The following is a 14,004-nucleotide window of genomic DNA, read 5'->3' as shown; positions in this document are numbered from 1 at the left end:
ATGGGGTTGGCATTTCTTCTAACTCCTGTGTATGGTATCTGCCTCCTTGTACCATCAGTTGGTCTTAGGGTTTCACTAAACACTCTTCAGAATTTGGACGTCAGTTCCTGTTCCCAGTGAATCCTCTATGTCTGCTCCTTACCTAACAGCTGCTCTGCTTTCTCCTCATTGCCTTCAACATGCCTGGACCTCACCTCTAGGGTCAAGGTGTCAAGCATGGACATGCATTGCTCTCCCTGAACTCTCCCACAACTCTCCCTGAAGGTTGGAGGATGATGAGGGACTTCAGTAAGACACAATATGGGAAATGATGAAATGGAATGGCTAAAGGCCCTCCACTGTCCCCACCACTGTGACTATTTCATATGACATTCTTCACAAAGCCCTGGCCTACCATCATTTCCCAGACCTTGTTTTCCCTCCTTCTAGCCAAACATTTCTCTCAACTCACCTAGTACAGAAATACTCAGAAACACTTCCCACAGGAAGCTAGCCTATAATTTTATTAAGGAGAGAAATCTAGTTTGTTTTTATTGAATGCTGACATAAGAAGTAGTATAGTGTTAAGCTCATGGGTTTTAAAGTCTGTGTGCTCAGGTTCAAATCTAGTCTCCTTCACTTATTAATGGTATGATTTTAAGAATTTTCTATGTTCATTGTACCACAGTTCTTCCATGGTAAACTTGATCACAGCTCCTACTGGCTGAGGCTGTTATGAAGATTATGTGAGGAATACAGATCATGTAAGATATGTACACCTGTCCCACACAAAGTAAGCACTCAGTGAAAGGTAGGTATTGTTCTTCTAATTTCTTTCTCCTTGACTAACCAAGACCAGTTGTTCTAAAACATTAAGACCCTGGAATTGTCTAGAGATTTGTTTGAACTATGAATTACTGGGTCCCATCCCCAGAGTTTCTGATTCAGTAGGTCTGGGGAGGTGTCAAAGAATTCGCATTTCTAACAAGTCCCCATGTGGTTCAGTAAAGCTGGTCCCATGATGATGCTTTGACAACCATTGGTCAGAACATCTTTCCTATTATCAAAAAGCATTTTTTTTGAGGGGGTACTGGGGATTTAACTCAGGGGCACTTGGCCACTGAGCCACATCCCCTGCCCTATTTTTTGTATTTTATTTAGAGACAGGTTCTCACTGAGTTGCTTAGAGCCTGGCTTTTGCTGAGGCTGTCTTTGAACTCGTGATCCTCCTGTTTCAGTCTCCTGAGCCACTGGGATTATAGGTGTGCACCACCGTGCCTGGCAATTGTTAAGGCATTTTTCTTGGTTTTCTACTTTTAGGAATAGGTGGAAGTTTAAAATTCTACTTTCTATGGAGATTTCCTTGATCAAATCCCATAGGCAGAAAAAAAAACATATTATGCTGACTATTCTGAAAGAAAGAAGAGGAAATAAGAATATATACATGTATCTCCATTTTTTTTTTTTGCCACTCACACATACCCAAAAAGAAATATACAAAGAAACCAGAAACTAATAGAATTGCTTACCTGGTGCAGAGTAGAAAACACATAAAAAGAGTGAAAATCCTCTGTGTATATGAGTATGTGTGTATATGTGCTTGTGTGTTTGTATCATTCTTAATGATACTAATAGCTTTGCATTGAATAAAAACAGTAACAAATCAAACTAAAAGTATATCAAATGGATGGTAGAACTCTATAGAAGGAAAAAGAGAATGAATCCAAATCACTTTGAATACAGTACTTAGGTATTTACTCCCAGTCTAAAGCCAAAAAGAAGTACTAATAAATATTGGTTTTGGCAGCAACATAAACATATTAATTCTGAAGCTATTTTTTATGAACTTTAGGAATAGTCAAATGAGTAAATATAGTGACTGTTCTGGGAATACAGTTTTCTGTTGTGGGGAAAAGGATATGCATTTTATGGTATGAGGGAAATAAGAAAATGTACAATATTGGCTTAGAATATTTCCTGATAAGGGTCAGTATCAAACCATGATTTTTCAAAAACTGAAAATAATATATGAACACACATATTTCTTTCTTAATTCTAGGAGGCTAGAAGTAATGTTCCTCAGAACAATGAGCACACCCAGAACCCAGATCAGGATGTCTAAATGCCATTCCCCATTGAAGACAGCTGATTCTAAAGTACATGATAAATATGTGATGAGACTAGAACACTTTATTGTAATATAAATAATAAAATTTTTTAAAAAGATAAGATGTGTTAAAAGGGAAGAAACTTGAACAGACTTGTACTGATCAAATCTCTGACAAAGAAAAAAGAATAATGACAATAGTGGATTATAACATGTGGGCAGGGGGCTGGCCAGAACCTATGAGTTCTTAATGATACTAAAATAAAGAAAAACAAACTATTAAGAAGAATGTCATGAAACTTCTCTTGATTACAAAATACCAACTAATAAATGTAGAAGGAAAAATACATCACTGTTTTGCAATGATCATAATAATATGTGATTTGGGGTCATCAAGGAATGCTAAAAACAGTGTGTGAAAATTTGGCACAGTGGCAGGGCTGGCCCTGAGCAGGGGGCAGAATAAGTCTTCCCACCAAGAGGCATGTGAGCCCTGTAGCTTTACCTTTCAGCTTGGCTGCCCTTTCCTTGGGGTGAGTATATTTATACAGTTTAAAGTTTCTCCTTAAAGATTACGTACTAACTAGAAGAGGAAATAGCACTCTTATGGTGGAGAGCACAATGGGACAAACTAGTATCTTGTATTTCCATTTATGCTGGAAAGGATTTAATATCATTCATGTAATATTTCTACCAAAAATGTATAACTTGAATTTTATTATGAGACTATCAGTCAAATCCAAATTGAAAGACTAGCCACAAAGCAAATGGCCTCCATTTTTCAAAAACATTAGTGTCAGAAGACACAAAGACTGAGAACCATACCAGAATAAAGGACATTAAAAACAATGACTTCTAAATGTAAGATATAATTTTCTATTAAATGCTGGATGAGAAAAATCTCTTGTTGCTAGGAAGGACATCATTTAGATAAGAGGTAAAATTTGGTTATAGTCTGCACATTCCATAACTATACCATCATTATGTACAGTCATAATTATATTGTGTCATCATTAAAGTCTCTGAATGATCATTACCCTGTGAAAGCGAATGTCCCTGACCTTCAAAGATAAATGCTTAAATATTTATGAGTGAATGTCTGCAACTTTCTCTCAAGTGATTTAGTAACAACAACAACAACAGATGGAGAGAGATGAAGAAAATACGACAAAGTATTAGAAATTGGTGAATCTCACTAAAGGATATATGAGAGTTCATTGTACAAATTTTGCAACTTTTCTACATTTGAAACTTTTACAGAGTAAAAAGGTAAAACAAATTAAAAAACCTTTATGTGAATCTCTCCCCAACTAGATAACATAAAAAAGTTATTCTCCCATTTGGCTTGGGAATCTTCCACTATTTTTTTCACTGTTACATTTTTCTGTTGATAACTTTGAGTTCCAGGGCATGGCAACAGGTGGGGGAACAACTGGTTTGGGCAAGGGTGACGGTCATGATTTGAAGCAGCATGTACGAGGTGTCTCTGAGGTCCAATGAGACCTTGGGGAGAAAAGCAGACTCCTGAAAAGTCCCCTGGATGAAGTGGTCCTTGGTACGCAGAGCAACTTCCAGGGCTGACAAGGATGGAACTAGTAAGGAAGTTGTATGTAGTAAATTAAGGAGTAAATTGTGGGGAATGAAATGTGGTAAGAATCTATTCTTCTGATAAGTCTATTTTGAAGAGCAGGAGAGCAATAAGACAGAATTTTAGAGTTGGAAGGGATGTTCCTGTGGAGAGGAAAGGTTAGAGAATTAGAAAAGGTGGATGCTTAAATTAGCAAAGTCCAGAGAAACCAGAGAGCTGTGGATCAGGGGCATAGTGGCACAACTGACCCTGAGCAGGGGGCAGAATAAGTCTTCCCACCAAGGGGCATGTGAGCCCTGTGGCTTTGCCTTTCAGCTTGGCTGCCCTTTCCTTCCTCATAGGGTTCTCTCTGTTCTCTCAGAGAAAAACAAACCATTGCCTTCCTTCTTAATCTTTCTCCTGAAGATCATGTAAGATTTGGGAGAGGTCAGAATGTAGTCAGAAGACAGCAGGGATTCTCCTGCTCCTTCTTTCTCTTCCCCACTGTCCTTTCAGCAATTAACCTCATCTTTAAAATTAAAAATAATCACATAGATTTTTCTAAGAATAAAGTATTTATATTGACAACACTTTAGAAAGGCATATATGATTAAATAGCTTAAGTGTTTGTTTTTTTTTCTGTTGTTTTGTATTTGTCATTATTTTATGTTCGTAATTATTGTGGTAAAGATTCATGAAGAAGTTATTCATCAAAGGTTTTCCATGTGCCAGGCCCCGTGCTTTTAGGTTCTGGCCATGTTCTAGTGACTAAGATACCTTGGAGTGGCCAGGAATCTCCATAGATTTTGGTTTGTGATTAGGCAGCTCAAACAGGATTTGTTCTGTATTTTTTTAAAAAAGGTGACTCCATATAGACATAGACTGTGTCTTTAGAGGCTTGATATTGTGATAATGCATATAATGGAAGCCAACTGTTAATTACTGAAACCTATTTGCTTAGTTCACATTTATTGAGAAGTTTATAATAATCTAATTTTCCACTAGGTGGCAGAAAAGCCCATAGTATTCTTTCAAGCGTGTTCCTCAACCACTTCTGAAAGTAGTGGTTCCTGCCATTTTGGAGAGAGTAATTATTGTTAAAACCTTGGAATATCTTCATTAATCATCAATGTATAAAAAAGGATTACAGTTTTTAACATTCTAAATTACTTGAAATGTATAGAAACACGTACAATAATAATAATAAAAAGGGCTAATGTTTACTGAACATTTTTTATGTGCCAGACACTGTCACAGATGTGCAGGGGCTATGTTACTTCTTAGAGAATTCATGAGGACCACAAATCCTCCTCCAATAAAGAGCTAAGCCTCTCCCAGGTCCACTCCTGCAACTATAAAACTGACTAGGTGCATGTATGCTCAGGGCCTACCTGCCCTGCCTGTAGAGAAGGAGTTTAGTTAAGCACATTAATGTTTTTTTTTTAGTCAAGAGCCCTTTATAAGGTTTTATGAACAATCTGAAGTTCCAATTACTATTTTTCAATAATGTTCTTCCCTTAGATCCATGTGATCCCTTGGTTGGGTTCCCTGTTGGTGGCTCATTGGTCTCAGGAAAGTCTGGCAAGTTTCTGGGTGATCTGCCCTTTTTGAAGGGCTGGGGCTGAGAAGCCAGACAGGATGAGTCTGACTCATCCTGGAACAAAGGCTTTACCATCAGAAGAAAATGGGATTTGTAAGTGGTGTTTGGTACTCAACTGTCCCTAGGCCTGGTCCTGAATATTATTTGCCTTAGTCTTAATTAGAACAAGGACTGAGAAATGAAAGCAGCAGGGCTATTCTGTAGTGCATGGATGCCCAACCTGATGGCTTGGCTTACCTTTTTCTTTTTTTAACACAGAAACTAGGGAGATATTCCAGCTGCTCCTGCACAGCCACCTACACAGCTTTTTTCTCTTTTTACTTATTTTAGTATCTGAAAGAATGCTAAAAATACATGAGATGAAATTTCAAAAGGCATAACAAGGTATACAATAAAAAGTGTTTTCCCTCCTACACCTGTTCCTCACAGGAAACCCTGGTGACTACAGTTACCAGTTTCCAGTGATACTCGGTGTGGATACCACCTGCTTTGTAGTACAGTAGGGATGCTGGTCCGGAGGGAGCAGATCAGAGACTGAAGTGACTTCCCCTGATGATTCTCAGGGCAAGGAGTTCACAGCACACGGGAAGCAAGTCATTAAAATTTGGGAATTAATAACAAGGTGGCCTTATTGTGTCACAAGCTGATGAGGGCTATTCAGTGCACTACTGTAGAATGACATATGTTCTCAGATGAAAATTTAGAAGGCAGGTAAGTGTATCTCCCTATGTAAGTTGTATGTGTGTGTGTGTATCTCAATTCTTCCTAGGAGCTCAAGCACTAGGAAGTCTCTTTCATTGCAACTGAAGAATTAATAATCTTCACAAGAGAAGTTGTGCCTCATAAGGCCCTAGGAGTCTTATCCAATAATATCTACTGGATCCACAAGGAGGAGCAACCATGGCAGAGTGGCAGCCAATGTAGGCAAGCTGCTACAGGCAAGCTTCTTCTCCCATCATTGGGTACTGGCCTGATACACATTCACGAGAATGAGAACATTTGCTGGTTGACCCAGGACAGATTCCATTTTCACCTGGAATATTATTAAAAGGGTCCCATTACAATCTCAAAAGATATCCTAAGCTTGTCAATAAGTAATATGATCACTACAAATACAGTTTTCCCAGTACTGTTCTTTCAGGGTGTTGAAATGATTATAGGCCCCTGAATTAGGAAGAACACAGGAGTCTACCATGTTACAGACCCAAAGCTGCAATAATTTCTTCTTCTTTTAAAGTGGGACCACTTTAAAACAATCTTCTCAAGAGGACTAATTCAATCCCATGAGATCTAATACATTCCTGAGAAATAGCATTAATCCATTCATGAAGATGGTGTTTCTTTTTTTTTAATTGATTTTATTTTTTTTAAATACGTGACAGTGGAATGCATTATAATTCTTATTACGCATATAGAGCACAATTTTTCATATCTTTGTTTATAAAGTATGTTTACGCCAATTCATGTCTTTATACATGTACTTTTTTTGCATTACAATTCTTATTACACATATCTACCACAATTTTTCATATCTCTGTTTGTATATAAAGTATGTTGACACCCAATTTGTGTCTTCATACATGTATTTTGGACAATGATGTCCATCACATTCTACCATCCTTGCTAATCCCCTGCTCCTTCCCTTTCCCTCCCACCTCTGTTCCCTATCTAGAATTCATCTAATCCTCCCATGTTCCCCCTCCCTACTCCACTGTGAGTCAGCCTCAGAGAAAACACTCGGCATTTTTTTTTCGGGGATTGGCTAACTTCACTTAGCATTACCTTCTTCCACGCCATCCATTTACCTACAAATGCCATGATTTTATTCTCTTTTATTGCTGAGTAAAACTCCATTGTGTATATATGCCACATTTTCTTTATCCATTCATCCGCTGAAGGGCATCTAGGTTGGCTCCACAGTTTAGCTATTGTGCTGCTATAAACATTGATGTGGCTGTGTCCCTGTACTATGCTGTTTTTAAGTTCTTTGGGTATAGTCCGAGGAGAGGGATAGCTGGATCAAATGGTGGTTCCATTCCCAGATTTCCAAGTAATCTCCATACTGCTTTCCACATTGGCTGCACCAATTTGTAGTCCCACCAGCAATGTATGAGTGTACCTTTTTCCCCACATCCTCACCAACACTTATTGTTGTTTTCTTCATAATAGCTGCCATTCTGATTGGAGTGAGATGATATCTTAGAGTAGTTTTGATTTTCATTTCTCTAATTGCTAGAGATGATGAGCATTTTTTCATATATTTGTTGATTGATTGTATATCCTCTTCTGAGAAGGGTCTGTTCAGGTCCTTGGCCCATTTGTTGATTGGGTTGTTTTTTTGGTGCTTAAGCTTTTTGAGTGAAGATGGTATTTCATGACCCAGTTACTCCACTAGGCACTAGTCACCTCTTACAGGTTCCACCACCTCAATACCTCCACTCTGGAGACAAGTTTCCAGCACATGAACCTTTGGAGGAGGGTAAAGTATTTCAAACCCTATAGTAGAGTTTAAAACTTAAAGGATATTATTGAGTTACAACAATAATCAGATGCTTGCTTCTTCCTAACTTTAGTGTTGTGTATATATGTATAGGTATAGATACCTCCGATAGGACCAGAGAGTGGAAAATCTCCTTAAAAAGACTTGATTTAATAAAAGTTACTATCTTGAGTTAATTGTGAACTTTTCTGTAGAGGAGGTAGGCTAACCAACTTCCCTGTTTGCCTAGGATTGGGGAGTTTCCTTGAATGAGGGATTTCAGTGCTAAATCAGGACAAGTCAGTCACCTAGGTTGTGATGATATTTGATTTCTCTCCTATTTTTAACTGATCAGGCAGACTTCTCCTGAAGACAAAAACAGCATTCAAAGAAAATCATTAAGGACATTCTGATTGAAGAGGTGTTTTCACCATCATTAGTCATCAGAATAAACCATATTTAGAAGGAAACTATATCTTTCTAAAGCAGTTTCCAGCAAATCAAGAAAAAAAAACCAACTGAGATGATTATAGAAGATTTACTCCTTGAATGGTGAGAAGGCACTAGGAAACTGGCTATTCCAATGGGGAAGAAGGTATTAAAGAGAAACTGGGGCACTTGACATACTTCAGGTAGCACGAACCTGTTGTTCCTGACCCAAAGAAGAGTGTGGCAAAACCCCACATTACATGTGAGAGTAACAGGGAGATGTCCAAAAGTGAAGTGTTTGATTTCTCTCTAGAGGGTGTGGGACAAGACTGGAGAGATGCTGGCTTCATGGGCTGCAGACTGGACAGTTACTACCCACCAGTGTCCTGGCCTGGCTCCAACTGGGTCATCACATAGGTTGCTTTGGTGGTGGGAGCAACCATAGCTGAGGAGAACATGGAAGGATCTGAGTCAGATCTAGAATCCCTGGGTCATGACCAATAGGATCAGAGTGAGGCAAGAGGTGAGGAAAGAATCAGGAACACAGCAGAATACAGGATCATAGCTGTGTAAACTCAAAGGACATAGGCTGTAGTCATGCCTGAGGTACCAGGAGCTTATTCTTACTGGGTACTGGATAGTTGGTTGTGAGATTCAATGAGATAATTCATACAAATGCCATATTCTGTCCATGGCACATAAGTTAAAGCTTATTATATGTTAGCAATTTTTTGCTTTTACAACTATGAAAATTAATCAACTAATTTTCTCTGATATAGGAGTAGGTGGATAAAAGTCAAGAAATGAATTCCTTTACTTGAAATAAAAATTGTGAAGATTGTATATTTTTCACCAACATTTTACTTTGGCCTAAGTGGGTAGTATAGAAAGATAAGCACTAGTGTCTACAGGGGTTATTATAGAGAACATTCAATGATGTCCAGAGTATGTCTGCTCAAAGAGGCCAGTAATGATCCCTCATGGGCCTCCAGAGGGAGCATTATGATCTGAATGGACCCACACAAAACAAGAACCCTAATTTTATCCATCCACGGAGATAAAATTTATCTAGGTGATAGTTTCATAATTCAATCAAACTTACAAGAGTAATAGAGAAACCAATACATCTTTTACTTATGGTTTTTAATTGTTTCGTTTTTATCTGTTGATGGTATTGTTACAAAGCTAGGATCAGAGTGAGACAAGAGGTGAGGAAAGAATCAGGGTCTTCTGAGAAATTGAGGCAGCATAAACCACCCCCCAACCTCAATTCTTGTGATCAAGTCAGAAATATTTCAGACGTGTAGTTTAGAATAACAGGAATGAGTTTATTGAAGAGATAGGAAAAGAGAAAGGGGACATTCTCAAGGGATAGAGTGGCTCATCTCAGAAAGGAGAGGGACATTGTGTCTCTACTGCACTACAGTTTTATTGGGGATCACAGAGAAGTTTTCAGAGAGTCCTACCCTGGTCCACCTCTTGACTTTCCACTGACAGCAGAATGACATCAGACTTTCAAGTACCTACTGCCATAACAACTCACCCATGCTAACCTCAGCCCATGCTAACCACTTCTAGTTGGATTCTTAACCATAAAGTCTTAATGATTTTATAGTTAGGAGAAATTAGCCTTGTCTCTCTGATTTTTGGGACCTGGTCTGTGAATAGGGTCAAAAAAAGTATCCCTCTTCAGGGTAACTTGGATTCCTCCTATCAACATTAATTCAGGCCTGCATTTCTCCTGCTGATAACAGTTTGCTGAGGAATGTGACACAGCCTGTTTAGGTAGGCCGGGCAGGGCTGCAGGTAAAATTCTTCTTGGAAAACAAAGCATGTGGTGAGTCAGCATAGTGGGTCCATTTTATAAAATTATTCTCTTAACCTCGTGTTCCTACCATTCACATTTGTCTAACCCCTAACAGTATAAAAACATGAATAAATGAGAATATAAGAGAGTCATGTATAGGTCAATCATGATGGTGTGTCACTAAGCAAGGATATTGGGTAGACAATTAGCAGAGTCTGCCCCAGTCAGGCCACTGATTTATTAGTTTTCCATGAGAAATGACTATCAGAATATGGAGTCCTTATGATCCATGTCAAACTCTGTGAAAAGTCCAATCAAATCAGAAATAAGTCAATCCAGGCCCTCAGAAGAAATTACAGTATAAGGACAAGAATACAGATCTATTGGGCAATAGACTTCCTTAAGAGAGAACTTAATCCTAATCAGGAAGAAGGTTGTTTTGAATTCAGAGTAAGGTGAAAAGTGATGGCTTACTGGCACCAAGTTAAGAATGTTCCTCACTCACAGGACCAGAAATACCGGACAGGTCCCTACTTTTCTTGGACAGTGCTGAAATAAACATAACTAACATTCTCCTCATTGACTTTTTCTGTTTTTTTCTACTCTTGACTAACTCATAAAATTAACAGCTGGGGTTGTAGCTCAGTTATAGAATGCTTGACTAGCATGTGTGAGGCCCTGTGTTCTATCCCCAGAACTAGAAAAGAAAATCTTACTCACAAACTCACTTTCCTAACTATGCATTCTTTGCTTAGCTAAATTAATACATTCATTTCTCTTATAGATAAGTTTTGCAAGCTCCTAGGCTGTTGTTTTTCCTTTTTATAGAGATTTTTAAAAATATCTCCGCTTTGGTTCACAGACTACCACTTTTACAGATGTTCCCTGTGCAAGAATTTCAAGTTCTTTGTGGCCACTTCACTGTCACTCCTATGTACATACAGAGAGCAACTAACCTGCCTCTCCCTTGTTTTGACATTTATCTTATTTTGTGTAAAGGTAATTCCACAGGCCTCTTAAGAATCCTTCTATCCAATCTGTTGTTGCCATCATCTAGGTCTCTGTGTGGATCCTTTATTTCTTGTGTCTTAGTTTCTTGATCCCCTCCCTTAAAAGCCTGCCTTCGAGCCCCGTTCCTCCTCTTCCTCTCATAGTCACAGGACTGGAAGCAGTGTTGTAATGTGCTATTGCCCTCTCTCACTTATCAGCACCTTGCAATCTGGCTTCCCCAAATCCCACAATTTAGTGGGACTTGGAGCATTGCTACCCTCTGGTGACCTCTTCTAACCGCAACCCAGCTTTGCTGGCATGGCTTCCTTGGCCAGTGCTGATTTTTCCAGGCAAAGAGATATAGACTCGAGCTGGTCAAACTTCTCTCTCCTTGAATTTGGAGCTTGAAGAGACACAGAAGTTACTGGCATAGAGTTGTAGTGATGGTTGTACCACCTAGAGAGAAGGGTCTGGCGAATTGAGGAGGACCCTAAAGCTGCCCCGGTTTACCTTCCCTGAGCTTCGGATTTCAACTCACCCCTTGGCTTTGGGTGAATGTCACAATTCTTCCTCAAGCACTGGTATAAAATTACTTGTTTTACGTTAAAACTAGCCAGAGTCGGCTTCTATTCTTTACAACCAAAACACTTAGCCAATTTATACTCTTACCCTCTTTACCAATTCAAAGCAATGGATGCCGGAGGGAGGAATACCCTTTCCTGATGAAAATCTTTTTTCGTATGCAGATTTCTGGGCTGCATATGATTTCCTAAATCAGTTTCTGTGAGGGAGGCATAGACATACATACTTTGAAAAAGTCCCCAGAGGGATTCCAACATATACCCATAGTCAATAGTTTTTTTTTTTTTTTTGGTGCTGGGGATCATCGAACCCAGGGCCTTGTACATGAAAGACAAGCATTCTACCAACTAAGCTATATCTCCAGCCCCTAAGAGTCATTGTTTTAGTGGAACCTCATTGCCTATTGAGAAAATCCCACATTTCCCACTGTGATATTTAAGGCACCTACTCATTCTTCAAGTCTTATCTCCCTCTATCAAAGTCTGTCCAAAAAGTATTGCAATAAGTACTGTTTCCTGGATGCCTCTGACATCATGCCTTTCATTAAATTGTTCTCAACATCTGGAATGTCATTTTTCTCCATTCATGTACTTCCCAATTATGGCTTTTTTCCAATATCAAATTTAACTGAGATGAATTCAGATAAAACTCCATTTCAAGTATCTGGGATAGTACTTGAGACATAATAATCCCCCATTCCAAATACTTGCTAATGTTGTTATCGTGATGATAATAAATAATGCCTTCTACCTCCATGAAGTCCTTACCATTTCCAAAGAAAGACCTTCTTTTTCCTTTGTGTTTCCTTTGCACTTCGTTTCTCTCCTGTTCAGGTAATTGTCAGGTTCTGCTTTTCTTTACAATTATTTTTCTACAAGACTTATCTTTCTTGGTGAAATACAATTTTGTTGGTGAGCTCTATCTTGGTCAGGAATGATATCACACTCAAACCCAGCAGATGCACAACAAATTTTTAGTCCTTTAAATTGAGTCCCAAGTGATTTATGAGAGCTGTGACCCAGCCAGAACCAGATGTTCAGGGGCATTTCCTGCCTTTTTGCCCAGCATGTTTTATCTCACAGGTGAGCAGGAGAGAAGCCTGCTTAGAGACCTTTAAATTAAAAGTACATTTATGTGGCAAGAAAATTTCCAGTTAGAGCCAGGGCAAAGGAGACATTAACATTTGTTGAGTACATACTGTCTACCACGATGTTGTGGTCTGTTTGCCCTTGGAACAGCTGGGTAGCATGGGGTCCTTTTGACCTATCTCATATTCTTTGCTCCCACTGTTTGCTTAATGTAACATTTATGTCGATATTTGCTTAGTGCACTCTCTATAGTCGTTTCTGGGCATTGTAAAGAGGAAGCTGTTCACAGAGTGGCATCACCAGACACTTAAATTTTCCTTTGAGTATTCATGATGAGGAGTTGTGCAGGGCAGAATTTGTGACGGATATGTTAGCAGTGCCCTTTGAAACATATAATGTACCACTCTAGGAGTCATAATGTCTGAAAAACTTGCTGTTATTGTCAGCCAAGTGACTGTTGAAGTAGTTTTAAAAGGAGGATGGGTTTCAAAGAATTTGGGGCCTTCCTTAAGTCTATATTCCTTAAGAAGAGATTAGGGATTTGACCCAAGACATTATGTCCTTGTGAACAACACCAGAAATGTAGATTTGCTTCACTTGGATAAGGGACAATGGTGGCTCTCTGACACATGCTCCATGTTGGATAATAGCTAGTGCTATGAGAAGGGTGGTTGCATTACTTATAGAGCAATGGAGGACATTAAGACTGTCCTAGGCAAACTGGGCCCTTAGTTATCAGCATAGATCACCCATTGGGAATGGAATTTGTGACAGCCCCTTCTTTTAACTCCAAATCAAGTGCCAAAGGTAAAAGTGTGAATCTGGAAAACAAGTACTAAGACACTGTAAATATGCTATATTCATCTGAGATGACTATCAAATCTATAGGATTAATTCAATAAATCCTGCACTACAATGAGATGAGCATTCTAATGTAAGAATGGGGCTTCTCAGTTAAAGGAGCAAGCTGTGCTTTGGGTCTGCTGAGAAAAGTTAGGTCTTCCTTGTAAGTACTGCCCTGTGATAATGAATAGGTATGGATTCATCAGACAATGAACAATTGTGTGTTATTATGACTACAAACAAAATTGACAGAACAGCACCACATAAGTAGAGCATAACCTGACTGGTTACTAGCCTGGCCTTAAGGGAAACAGGTTGGTGACATTTTCTTTTTAAATGGTACCCATTTTAAAGGCTTCTTTCCAAGTCTCAAAAACTTCAAACAGCATGAGCTGGAATATGACTCTCTAGCTGGAACTTCTTCCTGAATGGAAGCTTTCCAACTTCTGCACCACTTCTTTTTATTACCAAAAAACAGGCTGTATGTTGGTGTTTATATTTTCTAATCAGGTCCACCAGGATCTTCATCTCTT

The 14,004-nt window shown here is 38.9% G+C and overlaps 1 protein-coding gene across 1 annotated transcript in view; it reads left to right on the top strand.

The window, feature by feature from the left end:
* The first annotated feature begins 715 nt into the window (after window positions 1-715).
* The window catches only part of Slc36a4 (solute carrier family 36 member 4), an 80,087-nt gene continuing 66,798 nt past the window's right edge, over window positions 716-14,004 (top strand). Inside the window, exon 1 of the mRNA XM_071616602.1 lies at window positions 716-772. Coding sequence (XP_071472703.1) covers window positions 751-772 — 22 coding nt within the window. The 5' untranslated portion in view covers window positions 716-750. The remainder of the gene's footprint in view (window positions 773-14,004) is intronic.

This window comes from Marmota flaviventris, chromosome 9 (genome assembly GCF_047511675.1).
Source record: "Marmota flaviventris isolate mMarFla1 chromosome 9, mMarFla1.hap1, whole genome shotgun sequence".
NCBI classification, from domain to species: Eukaryota; Metazoa; Chordata; class Mammalia; order Rodentia; family Sciuridae; genus Marmota; species Marmota flaviventris.
The sequence above is the reverse complement of the archived record's forward strand: the minus strand, read 5'-3'. Positions and strand labels throughout refer to the sequence as shown.